Raw genomic sequence first — 21,017 nt, 5'->3', positions numbered from 1 at the left:
GATAAGCGGATGAAGATGGATGGATGGATGGATAGTTTTCGTCTGTCCCTGATACAGGGAAGCAGCCTGTTTTAATTGCAGTAACTGTGCAACAAATTATATAGTTATTTGCAAATAGTATAGGAGTTTCTGCAGGCATTTCCGACTAACGACAGGAGTGAAAATCACCTTTGGACAGCTGACATTATAAAAATTATTATTATTTTATAAAACTGATGACACAAATAACACACATCTGATTCTAACTAGTGAATCTTCACATAGTTTTATGCGTCTTGCTGCAGTTTGAACTGATTTACTCATTACTAATCAATTATTAATAAAGTTGTGGTGGAAAATGTGATTTTTCAGCACAATACCTTGATCTATGCTGAGTTTATGCGTGATCAGATTATATCCTGAACTTTTCTATTCTATAAGGATAAAAGTGCACTCTCTTGGTTCAGGCTATCTACGCAAAAAAAGTAGTTTGGTAATTAATGATAACCACTGCATGTCTCTGAGCTGCGCTAGAATAAAGACAGCTTATTAATAATGCAGAGTTAGACTTGACCATCCCTCAGTCTATAATGCGTAGTTTTCTGTGTTAAATGAGAACCATCTAACTTTCTGTCCTCATCAACCTTTCTGATGATACTGTTCCAGAGTTCCCTGCCTCCCCGAGCCAATTAATGTGGACCAGGAGAATATTTGTAGATGCAGCCTCTTGTACAATTTCAACACTTTTCAGAGAAGCAACTGGAAGTGCTTCTGACTCCTGTGAAATCAATAGAGCTGAGATGCCCTTTTAAGTCTTGATGGTGTATGGCAAGGTTTTTTTGTTTGATCTTTATGATTCTGCGAGAATGGAGAAAGTGGTGAGAAACGTGTGAGGAAATTGGTGGCAGAGAAATGTCTGTTTCATCAGGTCCTGTATGGTTATGCGAGTACCCTCACACAAAATAAATGAGGCCATGTGTGTGTTCTGTTCAGGAAGCACAGTAATGAACACTGAACCATTTTTCTTCTGAGCCTAAATGGTCTGTCACACGCTTAATGTAACAAGACAGACTGTGCAAAACAACTGGCCACTCTACTGAAACTTAGGGGAGTTAATTTCGTCTCACATGTTCTATGTTTTTGACTGTTTCTCAGTTATAAGCTGCTGAGAATGAATGTAAATAGAAGAAACAAAAGAAAACGAGCTATGATTTTCTTTTAAAGCATCTTCAAAAAAGGATGTTCCCAATTTTAAAGGCATTTTTACATATACATGTACTGGCTATTTTACTAGGTACACCTCTTTGCTAATTTGTACAACTGCTTATTAATGCAAATAACTAATCATCCAATTAAAAGCAGCAACTCAACGTCTTTAGACATGTAGACATCGTCAAAATTACCAACTGAAATTCAAACCAAGAATCAGAATTTGGAAGAAAGGTTCAAGTGACTTTGAACATGGCAGAGTTGTTGATGCCAGATGGGCTGAGTATTTCAGAAAATGATCTACTGGGATTTTTCTCACACAATGATCTCTAGGGTTTACAGAGACTGGTCTGAAAAACAGAAAATATCTAGTAAGCAGCAGTTATCTGGGTGAAAATAACTTGTTGATGCCAAAGGTCAGAGCCTGGCCAGATTACTTTAGGCTGAGAGGATGGCGACAATAAATCAAATAGCCACTTGTTAGAACAATGTTATGAAGATGGGGATCACACCAAAAAACAGGAAACTGAGACTAAAATTTGCACTGGCTCACCAAAACTGGAAAATAAAAGGAAAAATGTTGCCCCGTCTGATTAGTGTCAATTTCTGCTGCAACCTTTGGAAGGAAGGATAACACTCAACACATAACAGCTGATCTGTACCAATATCAAACCAAGATTTTTGTTTTTATTTGGTATTAAAAAAATAAATCGTGGTTTAAACCCACAGCATACCTCAGTGTTGTTGCTGAGCATGTCCATCAGTTCATGATTACCGTGTATTTATCTTCTGATGACTGCTACCAGAAGCATCTTTGTCACAAAGCTCAAATCATCTCAAACTGGTTTCTTTAACATGGCAGTGAGTTCACAGCACTCCAGATCACCAGATCAATACTTGGTTGAGATCTTTTAGGATATGGCAGAACGGATTACTCACATCATAGATGAGTCCAACCGCAACTATGTGATGCTATCATGTTACATTACGGTCAGGTACAGGTACAGGTACATTACGGTCAGGTACAGGTACAGGTACATTACGGTCAGGTACAGGTACAGGTACATTACAGTCAGGTTTCCATCATGGTCCTGTCAGGGACCATGATGGAAACCTGACCATAATGGGAAACCTGACTGTAATGACGAGGACGACATGAGTAGTAACGCCCCTAAGCACTATTCTGGAAAAACTGAGGCACATTCATTTACAGGCTTGCTACACGAGCACTACTTGCGCAATAATATGTAGCACATGTGTGTATTTCTGGCAGAAAGATGTGGCGCTTTGTTCTAAACATTTCGATAGATTAATAAGGTCAGTGAAATGCTGCTGTAGGAGAGAACCACAAAACTCTGGCACTCTGCTTACGAGTCCCACATTAGTGGTCACAGTCCTGCCTACATAGTCAAGTTGTCTGTTTCTTAACATATCACTTTGGTGATTTAGTTTAATACTCTACTCCAAACATTTTGCGCTGTGAAAGAGACACTCCAAATGCGACAATGGGTACATGTCCTGCCAATAAGTGTCCAACCTGCAGTCATTAATTATTTTTTTAGCTAGTTAGTTTTAAGTGAAATCTTCATGTGCTGAAAGGTAGGAGAGCAATAACAGTTATTAGCGATCAACCTGGTCTTAATGAGCGACTAAGCAAACAGCGCTCTCTGCCCCCAGAGAATATTATTATATTATTAACAGTTTGTCTTAAAGAGTGGATTGTGTTATCTTAACCGCCTGTTTTTGTTTTTAACTCTCCTTCCAAGTTCTGCACATCTCTGATAAATCACTGAGTGAATTTTAAGGCCAAAACTAACTTTTACACACAGGTAAGAGAGCGCAGACTGTCATTAGCATCTCAGTGGATTCCTTCATCACACATTACATTCAAACAGCTCTCCAACCCCTGATTTTAATACATGTAAATGGTATTCCAGGAATCTTTGACAGAAAGTATTATGACTGTTATGAAAACAATGATCTTCTTTGTATTTTGAATTTGAATTTTATTACAAGCTCAAATGAGGGATTTTTGCGTTTCTCATTTCATCTGCTGAGCTTCATTTCACCTGTTAATGACGTGAATAAGAGCCTTCTGCAGACGAGCAAACAGGAATGCACCATGAGGTTGCTTCTGTTTGGTCAGTGTTGTCCCACAATTCCAAAGACAGCTCCCACAAAACCCCAAAGTCCAAACAGCTGACAAGAGTTACACACCCACACACATATGTCAAGTTAACACTGGTCTAATACACTTTCATTTTTGTGGTTGCAAGTAAAAGTAGAGCTTGGAAAGACACCACCCTCTAAGGTACAGGACTGAAAATGACTTATAAAGTAGGAACTGTCCAAAGAACAGCTTTGAAATACATTCATAAAGTCTGGAGAGCACGTAAAAAAGAAACTAGGTGAAAGTCGCTCCTCTCTATATGCAAAATATAGAGAAATTATGGGTCACTCAAGACTTTTGTACAATTTAAGGTTTTAAGAAACCTTAAAAGAAAAAAGAAAGAATACATCAAAATAATCATTTGCAAACTAACAGGAAAAAATGCTCCTAATCATAACAGAGGTCTGAAGAAGTAATAACAATAAGCTAAATGGAAAATTAAGTTTACCAGTCTCAGAAATGACCTCCACATCTGGCTTGGGATCTACGAGGAAGCTTGTATGCAAGAATAATATTTTTCTGTATTTCATTTTCCAGGAAATAGTTTTAGTGGTTTGCAGTATAAAATGTATAAATAGGCAAACTGACTGGAAAGTTTTATTATTTAATAAAACTTATTATTTTCAAAACATAACTTTTTGTATTATTTGGTGGGTTACAACGAAAGTTATCAAAATAATGTGAAATTCAATTTAGTTTTTTTATATACATCACCAAATCAAAACAGTGGCTTCAATGCACTTTCTTATAGAAGGTAAAAACCATACAATAATACTGAGAAAATCATCTATAGCGAACGATTCAAGTCAACGTTTAAGAAAGAGAAATGACATATAGTGAAATGTAGATCCCTCCCAAGGGAAGGAGGGGTGACTCCCAGCTGCCAGCTGACCTCTGGCTATTTTGAATGGCTGTATCTGTATTTCTTAATCTTTAAATTCAGGTGTTTTTCAGTCCTATTTGCCACAGATAAAAACATTCAACAAGTTCTGCAGTCTGCCTTTGTAAACATTTGTAAAAATAAATACATAAATAAGTAAATACAACGAAAAATAGAGTGGTGGTTCTAAGGAGATCAGTGAATTTGAGTACCATAATAGGGAGTCATGATTACAAGTCACTTTGTCTTCCCTTTTTAGCTAGTCTACAATCAACTGTAAGCAGCGTTACTGCAAAGTGGAAGTGTTTAGGAACCACAGCAACTCATTGGCAGACCATGTACAGTGTGTGGGTGTAACCAACCTTTTAGAGTCACGGCACATCTTTCACGTTAGAAAAATCACACGGCACACCACCAAACAAAAAGCATAATTTTTCCCTGCGTATCTGGTATAGTGGAACTGGTTCAGTTTGTCCCCAGTATACCCCTTTTCCTTTCTTCTGACCACTACTCATGCTAGGGCCTTCATCTGGGTCGGAATTTTCTCCAGGACCCAGGTCAGATTGACTACTTTTTCTTTTCAAATACTAATCTATTGCGTGTTGCATCTCACAGGTGTAATTTCTTCTTCATCTTCTTCTGTTTTACTGGCAGTTGGTAACCCATTTAATTAGAGCAGGTAGTTGTACTGCCCTCCAGTGGAAGAGAAAGTAATTGTTCTGCCCGTTACTAACGCCAATTGCTTAGAGTACTAATCAGGTAAACCAGATAATCTTCCACGGCACACCTGATCATTTCTCGCAGCACACAGTGATTGGGAATCACCGGTGTAACGTATACGTGGCTCAGTACTCTTGTCCAAATAGAGAACATTTGTAATGGAAAGTCAAGCAATAGCTTTCAAAATCCTTTACTTTAAATAAGCAATGGAGAGCCACATGACTAATGTGGGTAAAATATGCTCATTTACAACTTCTCAAATAATAATGATGGTTTATTTTCGCTTTTCATTTCAAACATGTCTGACACTTTTTTTCATCAAAATTTAATATTTTTTGAGTGAATCACTTGATTTCTAAGCAAACAGTGAAAATGGCTGTAAAATGTCCTAAAGCCAAGAATGACATCATAAAATGTCTTTTTAAAATAATTTTCACCAAAGTGCAAAATCACAAACTAATTCATGACTATAAGAATTGAACTACTTATTAAAGCATTTATTATAAAAAAAAAATCAAATGACGAATGATCTATTCAATAAAATTGTCCAATATATTAATATATATTTAAATTAAACTGCAATGACTTATTAATATTCACTTGGATAGGCTAGAGTGGGCAGCTTGCTCTTGAATAAAGGGGATACCACAAGCTGTGGCATTTTCAGTTTGTCTCATTGTCTACTCTGAATTTGAGTGCTTTTATTATTACTGTGGATTTCTAAACACTACTCTTTAAAATTTTATTTTATGGATATTTAATTACATCTCACCTCAGTTTTTTTTATTGCAAATTAGTTTGCTTGTTGAATTAATCATTGCAGGTATTAAACACGCAGATGTTTTGTATTGTATTTATTGCTTAACGAACAAAAATCAGTTTAAACTTGTGCAAAGTTTATTTTGTTTAACGTCCTGGCTAAAGCCGGAGAAATGATGACTGAGTACAACCTGTTATCGCTTGCAAAATTTTGCTAGATGTTGTGAACGTCTGGTGTAACATTTTGATTAGTTGGGACCAGATTGTTTTATTGTTTATGATAATTACAAATTAATTATAATGTATTGTTTACTATAATGAAAAAAAAAACAGCTGTTTTTGACACACATTGATAAACAAATATGCCAGTTGATACGTTGTGTTACTGGAGAGCGCTCTGTTCTTTTCAAGGAAAATGCATACAGCCTATATAAATGCATTATCTTCTTTGCCTTTGGAGAGAAATGCCACAATTAAATGAAATTTGATGTGCTGCCAAAAACCCAAACATTGTGACACATAATCACTGAGGGCCAGTCTTATACAATGAACATCCCTCAGTAACTCAGTAAAATCCAGTTGAATAATAGTTGTTTTAGCCTTAAACAGTACCTTGGACACAAAGTTTCAATTAATTAAGTTGTTATCTCGTGTATATGAACTGTCAGTTTGCCACAAGTGTGCAACATTTTAGCTTTGTAATTTTTCTACAAGTGCTTCATATCACTGAGAGACCTCGGTTTATTTATGTGTAAATTTGGAGTGACTCAGTGACTCAGAAGCAGAACTTCTAGTATGGCAGTTTGCGTACTAATGATGTGAACAGTTACTGTTGTGTATCATTAAGCTGTATTAAATGCCATATTTAGACAATGGGAGGTTGCTGTAGTAAGCAATGGACTAGCAGAGGGTCAGAAGCGTCATTGTTTTGTATTGAAATTCAGATGTTTGGTTCTTCTGTAATTGTATTGTTGTTGTTGCTGTGTGGATGCTCGTTATTGTAAGGTCTGTGTATGAATATACTATGTGCGACTGGCTCAGTTGCATTATGTCTACACTGTGTTGTGTGCAAGTGTTTTCATAAATTAGCCACCAGTTTCAGCAATGAAAAGATGCAATCCTCTGGGCCTTTCTGAAAGTTTACTGGGTGCTTGCTGAAGTGTTTAGCCATCTTATCACCTCATGCTGTTTAACTGTTTCCAAGATTTTGCTCCTTTGTTTGTGAATGCATTGTTTCTAAATCAATTTGATTTGCAAAACACATAACAATAAAGACTCCATGTCCATAAAGAAACTGGTTAGAAAGTTCGACCCCACTGTTTCAAAATTAAGTTCCTTATTGAGCATGCAAACACAATTAAGTCACAATATAAGGTTCATAACAAATGAAAGCAAAAATAAGATCAATCTCAAAAAGTGGTAAAGTCTTTAGTAACGTGAAAATATTGTTAATAATTAAAGGTTTACTATTTTAACATTGCTGGGGGTTTCTGTGTTACCTTTTATGTCTTTCTGTGATAAGTTTTTTAATATTAGCCTCTGGTTCACTAGATTGGGATGAAAAGGATTTTCAGTTCTCTTTGCATCAGTAGGAATCTGCTTTTGTGATAATTCCATTGTATTAGAAGTCTTTAGGCCATCATTGTGCGCGCGTGTGTGTGTGTGTGTGTGTGTGTGTGTGTGTGTGTGTGTGTGTGTGTGTGTGTGTGTGTGTGTGTGTGTGTGTGTGTGTTGGCGGTTCTCTTATGTTTGCATCAATTTGCATCAATTTGTTCATACAGTATTCAAGAAAAACACATGTATTATAAATATGGAGTTCCAACATATTCTATGTGGAATCCACAGATGATGAATATTTTCATCAAAAATCATTTTGGTAAGGGCTATATTTTTTTATTTTGCAACTTTATACACAACTTTAATTTTAGGAAGGGAAAAAAATCTGGTGTGAAATGATGACCTAATAGTGAATTGGATGTACTGTAAAAAATAAAAATGTTGGTGTAGTAGTAATAGTAGTTGTAGTAGCATTAAAATTATAAGTTAATTCCAGAGATGTGAAAATTTCAAGTTAAAAGATGTTAACATGAGTTATTTTAAGAATTAGCTGCCAATCAATCAATCTTACAGCTTTTAGCAGCTCAAATTCAAGTTAAACAAGAGATTTTATTGTCCAAAACTTTAGCATGCAGATTTTCTGAATGTGCTTTAATCTTGCTGCTAAAAGCCAAAAAATGTCTCAAACTGCATGTCTGAAGACATCTGAGAAAACATGAACTGAGCCGTGATGGACAGATACTCATATACATGATAATTTGATGCAGTCCGTGGTGTTCATTCCTGCAGTGCAGCCTGAGAACAGACTTCCTCCCTGTTTTGCAAGCAATGGCATGCACAGTGCTGATGCCATAGTAGGTACGTTTTTGGGAAGATGAGCTTCGACAGTGCGATGTGATGTGAGACAACAACCATCAAGCTGTTTTGGGGAAACACTTGCAGACTTCACGCTTTCATGGCAATTAGTGTGCTTTTGGTTTTGAGGATACTTTTTACTTTCTGCTATATAATCAATTTGTTTCTTAGAGTTTAAGATTTGGAAATGCTCTGTGGGTTAAAAACAAGTCAGAAAGGTGTCGTGTCAGACTTATAAAAGGCCATGCAGATGGGAATCTAGTGAACACAACACACCTGTAGGCAGAGATGAGCCCTGGGCTTGTTGCGCTTGTGGGTCCTTTCACCTGCCAATGCAAGAACATTCTGTGCTCTGGTGCAGCCTGTTTGAAAGGAGCTGCGGGCTGCCTTTGTCAACTGTGGTGTTGACTGTGATGTGTGTGTATGTGTGTGAACTGCATCAGACTACATCAGCCTCATGGCGCTGTCTGCTCAGCACCATGGAGCTGTGACAGCTAACATGTGCATGGCTGAAAAAACACAACATTACACCTTGTAAAAAGTAGAGCCAGTGTATGTCCTTAGAAGCTGTGTTTGTAATACCCAACATGTGTATGTGTTTGTGTGTGTTATAGTCCCATCAACTAAGCTCATTCAAATAAATTTTAGCTTATTTAACAGAGAGTAAATGATAAGTGCTTTAATTACGCAATTTTGCTTTCCAGAAATCCACTTTAATGGACCTGGAAGAGCTCCCGTATCATAAACCAAGTCATAAAGACAAAATGAAAGATGTGCGATATTTGGCCATATCGATGACAACAATGTAAACGCGCTTATCTTAGTGAAAGAACAATTAGTTTTCAGTGTTTGCTTCGTTTTTCTCACCTGTACCAATCTAATCCTCTGTCATAGTTTCTGTCGAAAAAGTGCGGCTCTGTTCCAAGTGCGCGCACATCTGGATGTATCCGGATGAACTCCAACACCGCCCTGGTTCCTCCTTTCTTTACACCGACTATTAGCGCGTTGGGCAGCTTCTTGTTCCCATATTTTTGCGCAACACTCATGTTTTTCAACTTCGCGTCAGTCCAGTGACTGTCAGAAGAGGGGGCTTTACTTTGTTCGCGGAGATCGCTTGCTTCTCGCTGGGCAGCAGACTCATCCAGTGTGGACCTGGCTTTCAGCAAAGCGCAGTGGTCCAATTTTCCAAGAAGTTTCTTCCCTCCTGCGTTCTTGCCTGGCGGACACCGTTTCCCCTCGTAGCCCTGATTTGTCATGATTGTGCCGCGACAAAAAATGATATTATAGCATAAATAGGTGCAAGACAGTGACACGGTAAATATGAAGGCGAATCTGGCGCTGAATCTGTTCGCAGATGAAAGGAACCTATGTGCCATGTCTCCATGGGTTCAAAGTCCTGCATGATTTTCCATGGAGCTTGCCTCCTCTGTTGGTCTGCGGTCGGAGTCCGGTAGTAATGTGGGTTCCAAAGTCAGACAGGCTGGCATATGAGGATAGGGGTGGTTTCTTGGAGGCATCAGCTGCGCACAAGTCGTGTTATTTCTTTTCATAGGCTGCTCAGCCGAATATGATCACAGCAGAGAGAGAAAAAATGGGTCACTCCTTTAAACAACTTGTTCTTAAGTAGTTTGAAGAGAGTCATTTGGATCAATTACTGATGGCACTGTCTCGAAACGTATACCGAAGGAATTCGACGCCCATCATTACCCTCCTTCTCTTTTTCTCTTGTGTCAATTGTGTGAGAGAAGAAAAAGTCCAAGGCGTCCTCGGTGTCTCTGAAACTCTTTGTAGCGCGAGCGTTCTGCTTGCCTTCGTGGGGATTGTGATGCCTCTCCCTTTCATAATGAAGTTGTGAAGATATATGCACTTAGACTACCAGGTATAAATATTTAATCAACCCTCTGACGTCATGCACAAGATCATAATTCTATATACGTTTATCTTTTAAAGGAACATCCCAAATATTTCAGGCAGGGGATCATTTCAACGTGGGTTTCATTATAAGTGCGTGCAAAAGGTAAACTGTGGTTGAGCCTATTGAAACTTGAGCCCATGATGACGTGTAGCTTCATAATATCTTGCAAATCTGCCCTAAAAGTTTGACACTAAGCAACTTGCGAAAAATATTTTATATAATATGTGGAACATTTAGGCGAGGAAAAAAGAGTTAGAGGAAATTAAAAAGTGATGAAGATGGGTGGGAAAGACTTGTTGCAGCCTTGGTGACTCACAAAGTTAATTTCATGAAATTATTTTGTGTGCTGCTTAAATCTGGGTTATATTTTTTGTGCTCTTTCTTTTCACCACCCCATCCTAGGCAGCACACACCACATACTGTGTGGAATAATGCAGCCATACCCCCCTTCCATTTGCCAGATCTGGATGACAAACAAGCTGTAGCAATTTTCTTGTTACCCAAAAATGAACCAAATAAACTGGAACTTAATCTATTCTGGGCCCGAATTAATGTGTATGGTGGCTCAGATCTCTTAGAGCCAGCACTTTGACTTTAAAGCTGTTCACAGCTGCTTCTAAAGCCACTTCTACTTTAAGCAAAATGACTAATCGAGGTTGAGTGGAATTCTCTACATGTCGAGTGTTTTTTGTATGCACACCTGAACATTAGATCACGTTTCCTCAGTGTCGCTACAATAAAAAACTGGATGTGGGGTGGAATGCAAAGATATTTGTCTCTTTCAGTGTCATGGTCAAAGTTTGTTTAAATATGTAGGAGTGGATAGATTTCTAAAGCAAAAATATCAATGTAATATATTACTATTCTGTTTGCGCTCCAGCCTTGTGCAGATGCATCCCTGCCTTTTTCATGAAGTTTGGGATCCATTTGTAGCAGCTGTGTGTTGTATCGGTGTCCTCTGAAGCACAGTCTAAGCAACAGAAAGGGTGTGAAATGGTTGGAAGGGGAGATATTCAGAGCTGAGTTATGTAGCAACATAGAGCTGCTGCTTCAAGGCACAGAGTCTACAAAAGAGTGAAGCACGAAAGTGAAAAAGTTAGTTTTATAAAGGATTTTAATGATAAAAGTGTACTCAAACCGTAATACATAAAACTAAATAGCAGCTAGGTGCATGGAGGTGAAGGTGAAATTCCTCATAAACAGAATGAGGCAGAAGCTTAATATTGAGTATATGCATTTTCTAACTCTTAAACTGCACACAGAACTAAAAGGTCACATTTAGTATCTATATGTGCATATAGTATATTTTCCCTTACTTAATCATTAACTTGCTGCTTTAATTTAAAATAAATATGTAAATAGGGATCATGTTGCACAGAAAAACAGCCAGTTTTTATTAATTAATACACAAAGTGGTTGAATATACCTCCTGCTCACATTGCTTACAGCTAATAGATTTAGTCAATGTGGGATTGCCATTGGGTTTATATTGTTTGTTGCTACCTTTGACCTATGCAGAAAAAAGGCTATGTGTATTTATGATTAGCATTGTTAAACTGATGTTTTCGTCTGATTAATGGTGTATAAATGTATTAATCAACCAGTATGGCTTGATTGGGTGTGTGTGAATATATGGACACGGTCGGTCTTTGTACGCTACCTTTTTAAATACACGTATCAGCAGTAAGTGAGAGAGTGTGTTGGAATTATATTTGTTCTTTGGAGCTTTTCTTCCAGTGCACCTGTTGCCCATTCAGAGATTTTTGCAGAAATTTTGAACAACTTGCTTATTAATTAATTCAGAAAACATCCACATACATTTTGGAAATATTGACACACAGCAGACTCAGTGCTGTTTTATAAACAGACTGCATTCAGGGCTCCTTGGGGTTTTCCACCATGCTGCTTTGCTGTGTTTTTGGAAACAAACAAGTGGCAAGTTTTTACTTCTACTGCAGCTGAACAGTTTTAATGAAATAATCTGTCAGCCCCCCTGTGCTGCTTACCAGACAGAATCGGTTCACCTGAAGCTGATGTTGGATGGTGTCCAGGGATGTAACCAGCTCCAAAACATTTGCAACTCAGAAATGCATTTGCTTTTGCCTTTTTTCCACATTTGTCTGTCTGATTTCAGCTCAAATACGGAAAAATAGTTAATGTTGTTCTTGGAAAACAGGCACTAAGATAGAAGTTTTAATTTTTTTTCCCCCTGTAAATTCCTAACTCCTGACACATACCTGAATGTTTGACCGGACCAGTCTTTCATGTTTGTCTTCACCAAACATATGCATCACTTCTATAGAGACAGTAATAACTAAAGAACAAAATTGACAGACTGAGTCAAAGACAGTTCAGTTACTGTCACTCAAAAATAAAACATGAAAGAATGGCTCTAGTATGCAAGGACATTCATACTTGTAGCTGCTTTGAATGTGTACTTGGAATTAAAATTCAAGAGCAAAAGGAGGAAAAAATTTAAATATATTCATGCTTCAATTTTGAAACACTATTGACTTTTTACTCAATGCAGGTAAAGCTTCAACTTCACTCCACAAACGCAAATAAATACACACCTTCTTTAGGAAACCTCCTTCTCACACTTACACAGACATAAGGTATTAAAAGGATCTTTATATAAAACTTGAGCTCCTGTTTATCTCCGACAGTGGAGTATAAACTGATATAATAGAGTTTTCCAATAATGCTCATGATATATAACCATACACAGATCCATAACAGGAAATAAAAACAGACACAAACACATTTATTTACAGGGCTATGTCAAATAACACAACACTTTAGGAATCATGATGGTTATTTTTTTGTTTTCTGATCACATAACTGCAATCCCATTGAGTAATGAAGCAGAATATTATAAAGCTGTTGCCTGATATGTGCTCGTATCCCACAGATTGCTTCTAAATACAAGTTTCTACAATATCTGATACTTTGTTACACAGATTTCAGAAAATGACATTTGCAGGGCAGCATGCTGACTTTCATGCTGTGCCTAGTTTTGCTCATACTGATCCTGCAGCAGAGCAAAAGTAACACACTATTTCCCTGTTGAATTAATCTGAGTTGACCACTTGCCACTATGGCCCAATTAACCTCAAATAGTATCTCTTTGCTGCTATACCATTTCTGCTAAACTGCCAGCTGGATCCTGGGTGAAACTTCTGTTTCAAACAGAGAATACTATTCCAGGGGATTCAAATAATCTTCTTGTTTAAAAGTTGATATAAACCACTGAGAATAAGCAACCTTGCCAAGAGCACCCTGTGGTAATGAAACACCTTCCCTTTCTTCTTTCCATCATTCTATAATGCCAGGGATATCAGGATATCTCACTTTTTCATTTAGTTTCTTGCTTTTCAGAGATTATAGGATCACAGTATCTGTGTGATATCAGGACTTGACAGCATTAAGTTATTCCACCCACTCTATGTGAAAACCTGACATTATGTGGCAAATTATGTGGCTTCCTGTAGACTGCAGGTTTGTAGATAAACTGAAAAAACAAAACAGTGGTGTAAGGACAATAGCTGTTGTTCCCTTAGGGGTGGGGGTGACAATTACAGTGATGATGGATTTCAGACCTCAGGTTATACAGCAAAATATGCCATGTTTATTTCTGGTTAACTCTCACCCAGCAGTCCCCACTCCAGATCAAGAGTCTTTACTTAATATCTTCACAAAAAAAAAGAAAGAAAAAAAAGAAAAAGAAAAGTTTGTGACTCCATGGTGTAGTGGTTAACACATTCTCCTTATACATAAAAAATCTCCTGTTTGACAGTGGGAGGAGACAGATCCAGACTCAGGGGGCCACAAGCTAGCCCACTTCTCGGGCTAGTCCCAATCTCAGAGAAATAGGAAGGTTGCATCAGGAAGGGTATCCAGTGTAAAAAAAATTCAAACATACTGATCCATCTACTGTAGTTACCCCTTGGGGAAATAAGGGAGCAGCCAAAAGTATTAAAAGAAGATATTTTGACAAATAAAGAAGAATTTGCAGAATCGTAGCAGTTACAGCACTGTCTTGTGTCACTTCGACTGCGCTAATGTTTCAAACATTAAAAACAAAGATGCATTTCTCTCTGTCTTCTTTTTTTTCCTCTCACTGAATCCATAACATGTTATTATATAACTACCGAACAACCCTCATCATAATGTTCTGGCAGTGATGCAAGTGCGAGCTGCTGTAAATCATTGGTGTGATAAGACTGGAAGAAGCGACAGTTTGCTTCTTCCTTCTATTTTAGCTAAGACCTTTCTTTTTCTGCCGCCAGCTACGCCTGCACAATTTAACTAAGGCATTTCTACCCCAATTAGCCTTTTCTACCACCATTATGGTGCCATCAAAATTCATTTAAAGATGCTTAATAAATTTAGTGGCACTCTATGGGGTTTTTTTTGTGGTCCTTTCGGAGGATTGTATATGTAGTTTAATTATCTACATGTTGGTGTTTTAAGGTCAGAGAATTACGCTTGAATTACCACCTGGTGGTCATTTAATGGTCTATTGAATGTATTAATAGTTTTATATTCATTACTTAATTAACAAATGTGCTGGAGCTCTTTCTGTGCTGGGCAAAAAGGGAGGTGTGTGTGTGTGTGTGTGTGTGTGTGTGTGTGTGTGTGTGTGTGTGTGTGTGTGTGTGTGTGTGTGTGTGTGTGTGATTAACAACATAAAATTTCCTGACTGACTTGAACCTCTAAAGATATGTAATTAAATTGTGTCACTTCTACTAGACTGCTGGGTGTACAAGTGCAGACCATGTTATCTCGTGCATGAGTCTGAGCACTATGCACATGCACTGCCTAATAAACATATTGTATTAAAATGCAGAGGGTAGAAGAAGCTATGTGTTTTGTTTAATAATTAGGGGGAAAAGTCTTCTTTTTTTCTCCATTAGCCACCCAAAAGCTTTTGCAATAAAGACGCCTTGACTATGAAACCTGTTATGTGCTGAACTTCTGGAAGCAAAATCATCACTTTTCAGCTTTCTCATAATTGAGTTTTGGTAACTTGTTTTTAAACGTGTATTTCTTGTATCTGCAGTTCAAACCGGTTTCTATTGCCACTATAACCATGATTATAACAACTCCTGTTTTTTTTCCCTAAAAGTTCTTCTTCCTCTGAATTTGCCATGGATTTATCAAGAAAAGACAACAAGAACAAAAGCCAAGCATCGACTAAAGGCCGTTGAACAGCAGGTTACCTCTCTCTTTGTCAGCTGCGGTGTCTGTTAATTGCTGCTGACATTTTGCCCACGTTGTTTAAATCCAAACTATTCTGATGCACCGCTTTCTTTTGTTTCTTCCCGAACGGGGGACATAGTTTAGAAATGCCACCTTCTCCGCTGTCTGCTGAGAATCTCAATATTTGACAAAATCTTCTAATTATCACACCGTTTGTTTTGACAGTACTCAGCAGTTTTCCTAGATGCAGCAAACATTTTTGATCCTCTTGCATGCAGAGTGAAGTTAACACCCACAGATTTTACCCCCTAGCAGGTGAAAAAGACTCTTAACTGTCGAGAGGAATCCTGAAATTCCAATTAGTTACAAATTTAGCAACAAAAAAGAAAAAAAGAAAAATCAGATTTCTTTTATCTTTAACACTGCAGAAATTTGATACACATTTATTTGATAAAGTAAGAGACACTGATTCTAAGCAGTCGATGCTCTTTTTAATTGCACTGGGGAATAGTTTCCAACACTGACTTTTTTAGAAATGGAAATCTTGCCATCGCTTCTTTTCTTAACCATTTGTCAGTTCATAAAGTTGTTTGGGTTATGGAGAAGCTACTCAGTCATGCTTTTGATCAAGTGTATCTGCATCATTTTCTAGCACCGGCCACTCCAGTTTGATGTAGCAGCTGTCTGACGGACAGCTGCCTCCAAAGAAGGACATCGGTGTGGTTAAATATGAAGCAGTCGCTTTGCTGCAAGCACTTCTGAACACAGTTGCTTATTGATTTAGACAGACCACATGGCTGATGGATTTTGTGCACTTTATTTGTGTCTCAATGACAGAGACAAAGGGTAGCTTTGCTGAATGATTGATCACTGTGCAGAGGAGGCTACACTCCTGTTTCTGTTACCTAAATGCGACAAGAGTCAATTGATGGCTGTGAAGAGGATTTCGATGTCCTTTCAGTATCTCTCAGATTTGTATTCTCTGATTGCATCACAGCCTCTTTATTCTGGATGACCAGCATCCTGTGAAAAACACACAAATGGGGAGTACCTAATCCCCTCTGTTATTCTGGGGCTCAGCAATTCTGAATCCAGACAAAATGAGAACTGTCTTTCACTGGGCCGTTGTATCACAGAACAGAATCAAACTGGGGGAACAGTGAGAAAGTCCGATAATGACACAGACCACCACGAGTCTTTCTGTGAAAATTAACTGGCTGCTATTGCTTGGTTAAGAGAAGTTTTTGTTGCACAACTTTACTATCCAGTAAAGTCATTGTACCTTTTTTTAAAATTAAAACATTGGTTGTGCAAAGTTAAGAATGAATGCTTTAGATGTTATTTCTTAAGACCCTACATTTCGGTTTTAGCTGTTCCACCTGAGGAGAGAATTAACAATGACAAATATTGGTTGGGAAGTCCAGCAGAATTTCATGTCCAGCGGAGATGAGAATGTTTAATTGGCTCATATTGTGCTCCGAGCAAAACTGTAGATTGTTTAATTTACACACACGCTGAAATGGCTGCATGATTAGAATATTATATGAAGTGTTTCCACATTTCCCACTCAAACAGTCTCTACATGAACATACAGAGCAAAAATTAAGAATATGATCACATGCTACTTGCATATTTAACAGCAAAAAACCCACACATACACACATACAGATAGATAGATGGATAGATCAATTGATATGTAGGCCTGAACCCCCTCAGTGAGATCATTAACAAGACTGGCTACAAATACCGACTACAGGATGGAGCAATTTTCAGCCACCTCTGCTACATGGATGACATCAAGCTGTATGCCAAAAGTAAACAAGACTCTGAATCACTGATCCAAGCCACCAGGATCTACAGCAAGGACACTGGAGTGTCATTCCTGTTCGAGAAGTGTAGTCAGACGGTAACAACGAGAGGGAAGGTAGTCAGAGCTGAGGGGATCCATCTACCAGAAGGCAACATTGCAGACATCGAGAACAGCTTCAAGTATCTGTGAATCCCTTAGGCAAATGGGAACCATGAGGCCACTAGGAAAGCTGCAACCACCAATAACCTGCAAAGGGTCAGGCAAGTCCTGAGAAGTCAGATGAACAGTAAGAACAAGATCCAGGCTGTTAACACCTACGCCCTGCCCGTGATCAGGTACCCTGTTGGGATAATAAGTTGGCTAAAGGAGGAGATTGAAGCCACTGACATCAAGATGAGGAAGCTCCTGGCCATGCATGGAGGGTTTCACCCCAAATCCAGCACCCTGAGACTGTGGTACTGACACTCACTAGTCCCCGCCCTCTTTCCTTCTGTTTACTATACAGTCCAGGATGAGACAACGGACATCCATGAGTAGATTAGAAAGATGGCCACAACCTACCGTGTGCTCAGTGAATACCTCAGGCAGCAGAGACCCAAGAAAGCGGAGCCAGAGGAGGAACCATTATGGAAGGACAGGCCCCTGTGTGGTATGTACCACTGGCAGATAGAGGAGGTGGCTGACATCCAGAAATTCTACTAGTAGTTGGACAAAGATGGACTGAAAGCACATGTGCATGGCTTTCATCATTAAATGTGGAAAAAAACTCTCTGACTTCAATGTCCCTGCTGACCTTTTTGATTTTCCTGTAATAAGCAGACTGTTACATGACAGTAATAACACTTGGGGGAATATTCCTCCAACTCTAAACTTCTCCCTCTCTGCTGAAAGACTGAGCAGACTATTTTTTTAATCATTCACTCATTATTATTTTCATTCCCCATCCTCAGTCACGGAAGCCCTTTCCATATTGCTGCCCATTCCTCAAGTTTGTGTTTTGCTAAAACCTTTTACATGTTTAATGTTTTCTTTCTTGCTATGGCCCACAAGCTATTTTTCAAACCTTCAATTTGGCCATAAGAAAGAAAATTGCTACTTTTTAACGGCATGAAAGAAACCCACACTTTGTAGAAACTCAAAGGGGTTTGGCTACGTTGCAGAGAAGTTGTTTGATATGTAGGCCTGTGAAGAGCAGAGATGAGATAATTCCTAAATTGGTGATTGACCAGAAACAATTTGAAAACCCTTCCATCTAAAAAAACAGAAGAGGAAAAAAAAACATAAAGTTGGTCTTGTGGTCCCTTTTTTTCCTTCAGCCTTATTTGAGGTCCACTTTGTCAGCTGATGTTTTCTGTAGATGGTGGATCATTGCTGTTTTTCTGCAATTGTATTCCACATTATTTTTTCCTACCTGGTATCTTGTTAGAATGCACAGCTTATTGGGCCCTCAGCTCTTTAACTATCTGGGGTGATCGTGGCTCAAGAGTTGGGAGTTCACCTTGTAATCGGAAGGTTGCCGGTTCGAGCCCCGGCTTGGACAGTCTCGATCGTTGTGTCCTTGGGCAAGACACTTCACCCGTTGCCTACTGGTGGTGGTCAGAGGGCCCGGTGGCACCAGTGTCCGGCAACCTCGCCTCTGTCAGTGCTCCCCAGGGTGGCTGTGGCTACAATGTAGCTTGCCATCACCAGTGTGTGAATGGGTGGATGACTGGATATGTAAAGGGCTTTGGAGTCCTTAGGGACTAGTAAAGCGCTATATAAATACAGGCCATTTACCATCTCCCAGTGGGCCTGAACATGAAATAAACATGTATATACCTTGCAGTTTGCCTGAAATTATCCTGGTAAGATGCCTCAAGAAGTAGTTTTTACTTTTCTGCACAGGCATACCAATATCCTCCCATCCAAAATGCAGGTCACATTACGTGTTATGACTGAGGTGACTGAGATGGGCAGAGAACCTATCTGCCTCTATCCATGCATACATTTTTAAAGATACCTGGTACTGACTCCCCTAAAGCATGCTATTCCTTGAACAGAATTTTTTGATTTTCCCAGAAGTCTTGCAGTTCATCAGACATCTCCGCATATGAAAGGTGTCAGTGCAGGAAAGAGCAGATCTGCTCTTACAGAGCATCCCGCTGTGAAAACAGAAGTGAGAACAGAAGGTGTTTGTAAAAAGTATCTTTTTATGATAGTGTATATGAAAAATGTGTAAATCTAGCACAAGTAACATGCAGCGCAGTGCAAAGATCTGGGACTTGGTATAAGAATGTTAAAATTTAAAAACAGCTCATTTGTCTCAGGTAAGACACCTCTTTTTTTCCTCTCCAATAATGTGAAAGTTAAGAGCTTAAAGCTTATTTCATTTCTTCACAAACAAAACCAACAAGCCTGAAGTAAATGCAATAATTCAAATTTATAATATCGAATCCGATAAGTAAGGCTGTGCCTGAAAATAACACACTGATTTCTGAGTTCATGTTTACTAAACAGGAAATGTCTAAACAATACTGGAAATCTCAGTCATCTAACGTAAAAAGGAACAACTGCTGTCATCAGTCCTGCAAACACTGGTGTATAAAACAGGATTGGCAAAGCACTAAACCATATCTATTATTAAAGTGCGAAGGAGAATTTTTAGAGCACTCTGAAATTCTGCTGTATTCATAATTTATTTTTAAATCCTTCTTGGTCCCCACTACATATTCAGATCTCATTTACTGTCATCCGTGCAGACTCACCTCTTTTATCCTGCAGGAATCTAGTCTCAATTAATGTTCTTATTGGGATTTCAGGGAGGATTTGAAAGGAAAGGTGCTCAGCAGTGACCATGGAAACAGGTAGCAGAAACAATCTGTGTGTTCAGACACAGACGGTGGAATAATGGAATTATTTTTGCCTTTTTTTTTCTTCACCAAGTTCCTGGAAAATCCTTGTAAGTTTATCATAAGTTGGTAGATATAACCCCACACAATCTGAAGAGGGACTTTTAGAATCGCTACATAAATATTTTATCAACTTTTATATAAATTGGTTGTTGCAAATAGTGATGGAGGTGTTCAATTTTCTGCCTAGTTTGTCTTTTCACAGAGGGCTGACTCTGTATCCATACCATTCCTGCACTGCTCAGGGGAAACTCCACTCACAGACGGTGTCTGTCAAAGGAGATAGTGTAGCCACCACGCAGAAGAATGTGGAAAAAATGGTTGGGTGAGGGGGTAGGGGAATTCAATCATTTATCACCTTTTGCTGCACCAGTGTCATAGGGGTGGAGATTCAGAAAACAAAGAACAAGGGTGAGGGATGATAAAACTGCAGAAACAGAAGGTGGTTTAGTGATTTGTCATGTTTTGCATGGTAGACAGAAATGAAATGCTACATATTTAACTCTGAGGAAGAACTTGCAAGGCCACACGATCACAAGGGTCACATTTGTTTGCTTCTCTTCAGAATTATTTTTCCAGCTTTAAAGCCATAAGAATATGTGGAAATGTAACAGATAATCAAAACACAAACAACCAATTTTATGAGCCAAACATAAAAGCTCATAAAAATGATTAAAGTTTTTTTTTCTTCCTTTGTAGCTGTAGTTGGTTGTGGAAATGAGTTTTCTATTCACTTGCTTGCCATTTGCTACTTGTTAGCTGATGGAGAACACATCAGTGAGTGATTTGAATTATTTATCACGGGCAAATGTTAAACACTAAATTTAATTATGAATAAAAAGGCCCCACATTTCACTTTAAATTTTTTTTTGCACCTTTAGGTTCTTAGGACGTGAAAGCTGTGCTGCAGGAAGTGATTTGTAGTGATAAAAGTTTCCTGTCAAACACCAAATTGTTGTGACATGCACAGCCTAAATATTATTTTTCCCCTAAAAGTGACACCTTTCAAAGGTGAGGCTACCTGCTGAAACATATGTGTTACAGCTGCAGCCAATGTGCAACAACACAGATTA

The 21,017-nt window shown here is 38.5% G+C and overlaps 1 protein-coding gene across 1 annotated transcript in view; it reads right to left on the bottom strand.

The window, feature by feature from the left end:
- The window catches only part of hs3st2 (heparan sulfate (glucosamine) 3-O-sulfotransferase 2), a 35,702-nt gene extending 25,729 nt beyond the window's left edge, over positions 1-9,973 (bottom strand). Inside the window, exon 1 of the mRNA XM_005920252.2 lies at positions 8,997-9,973. Within this exon, the coding sequence (XP_005920314.1) occupies positions 8,997-9,505 (509 nt within the window). The 5' untranslated portion in view covers positions 9,506-9,973. The remainder of the gene's footprint in view (positions 1-8,996) is intronic.
- Between the last annotated feature and the right edge of the window lie 11,044 nt (positions 9,974-21,017).

This window comes from Haplochromis burtoni, unplaced genomic scaffold, assembly GCF_018398535.1.
Source record: "Haplochromis burtoni strain Fernald_Lab_line unplaced genomic scaffold, NCSU_Asbu1 Contig_21, whole genome shotgun sequence".
In the NCBI taxonomy this organism is placed as follows: domain Eukaryota; kingdom Metazoa; phylum Chordata; class Actinopteri; order Cichliformes; family Cichlidae; genus Haplochromis; species Haplochromis burtoni.
The sequence above is the reverse complement of the archived record's forward strand: the minus strand, read 5'-3'. Positions and strand labels throughout refer to the sequence as shown.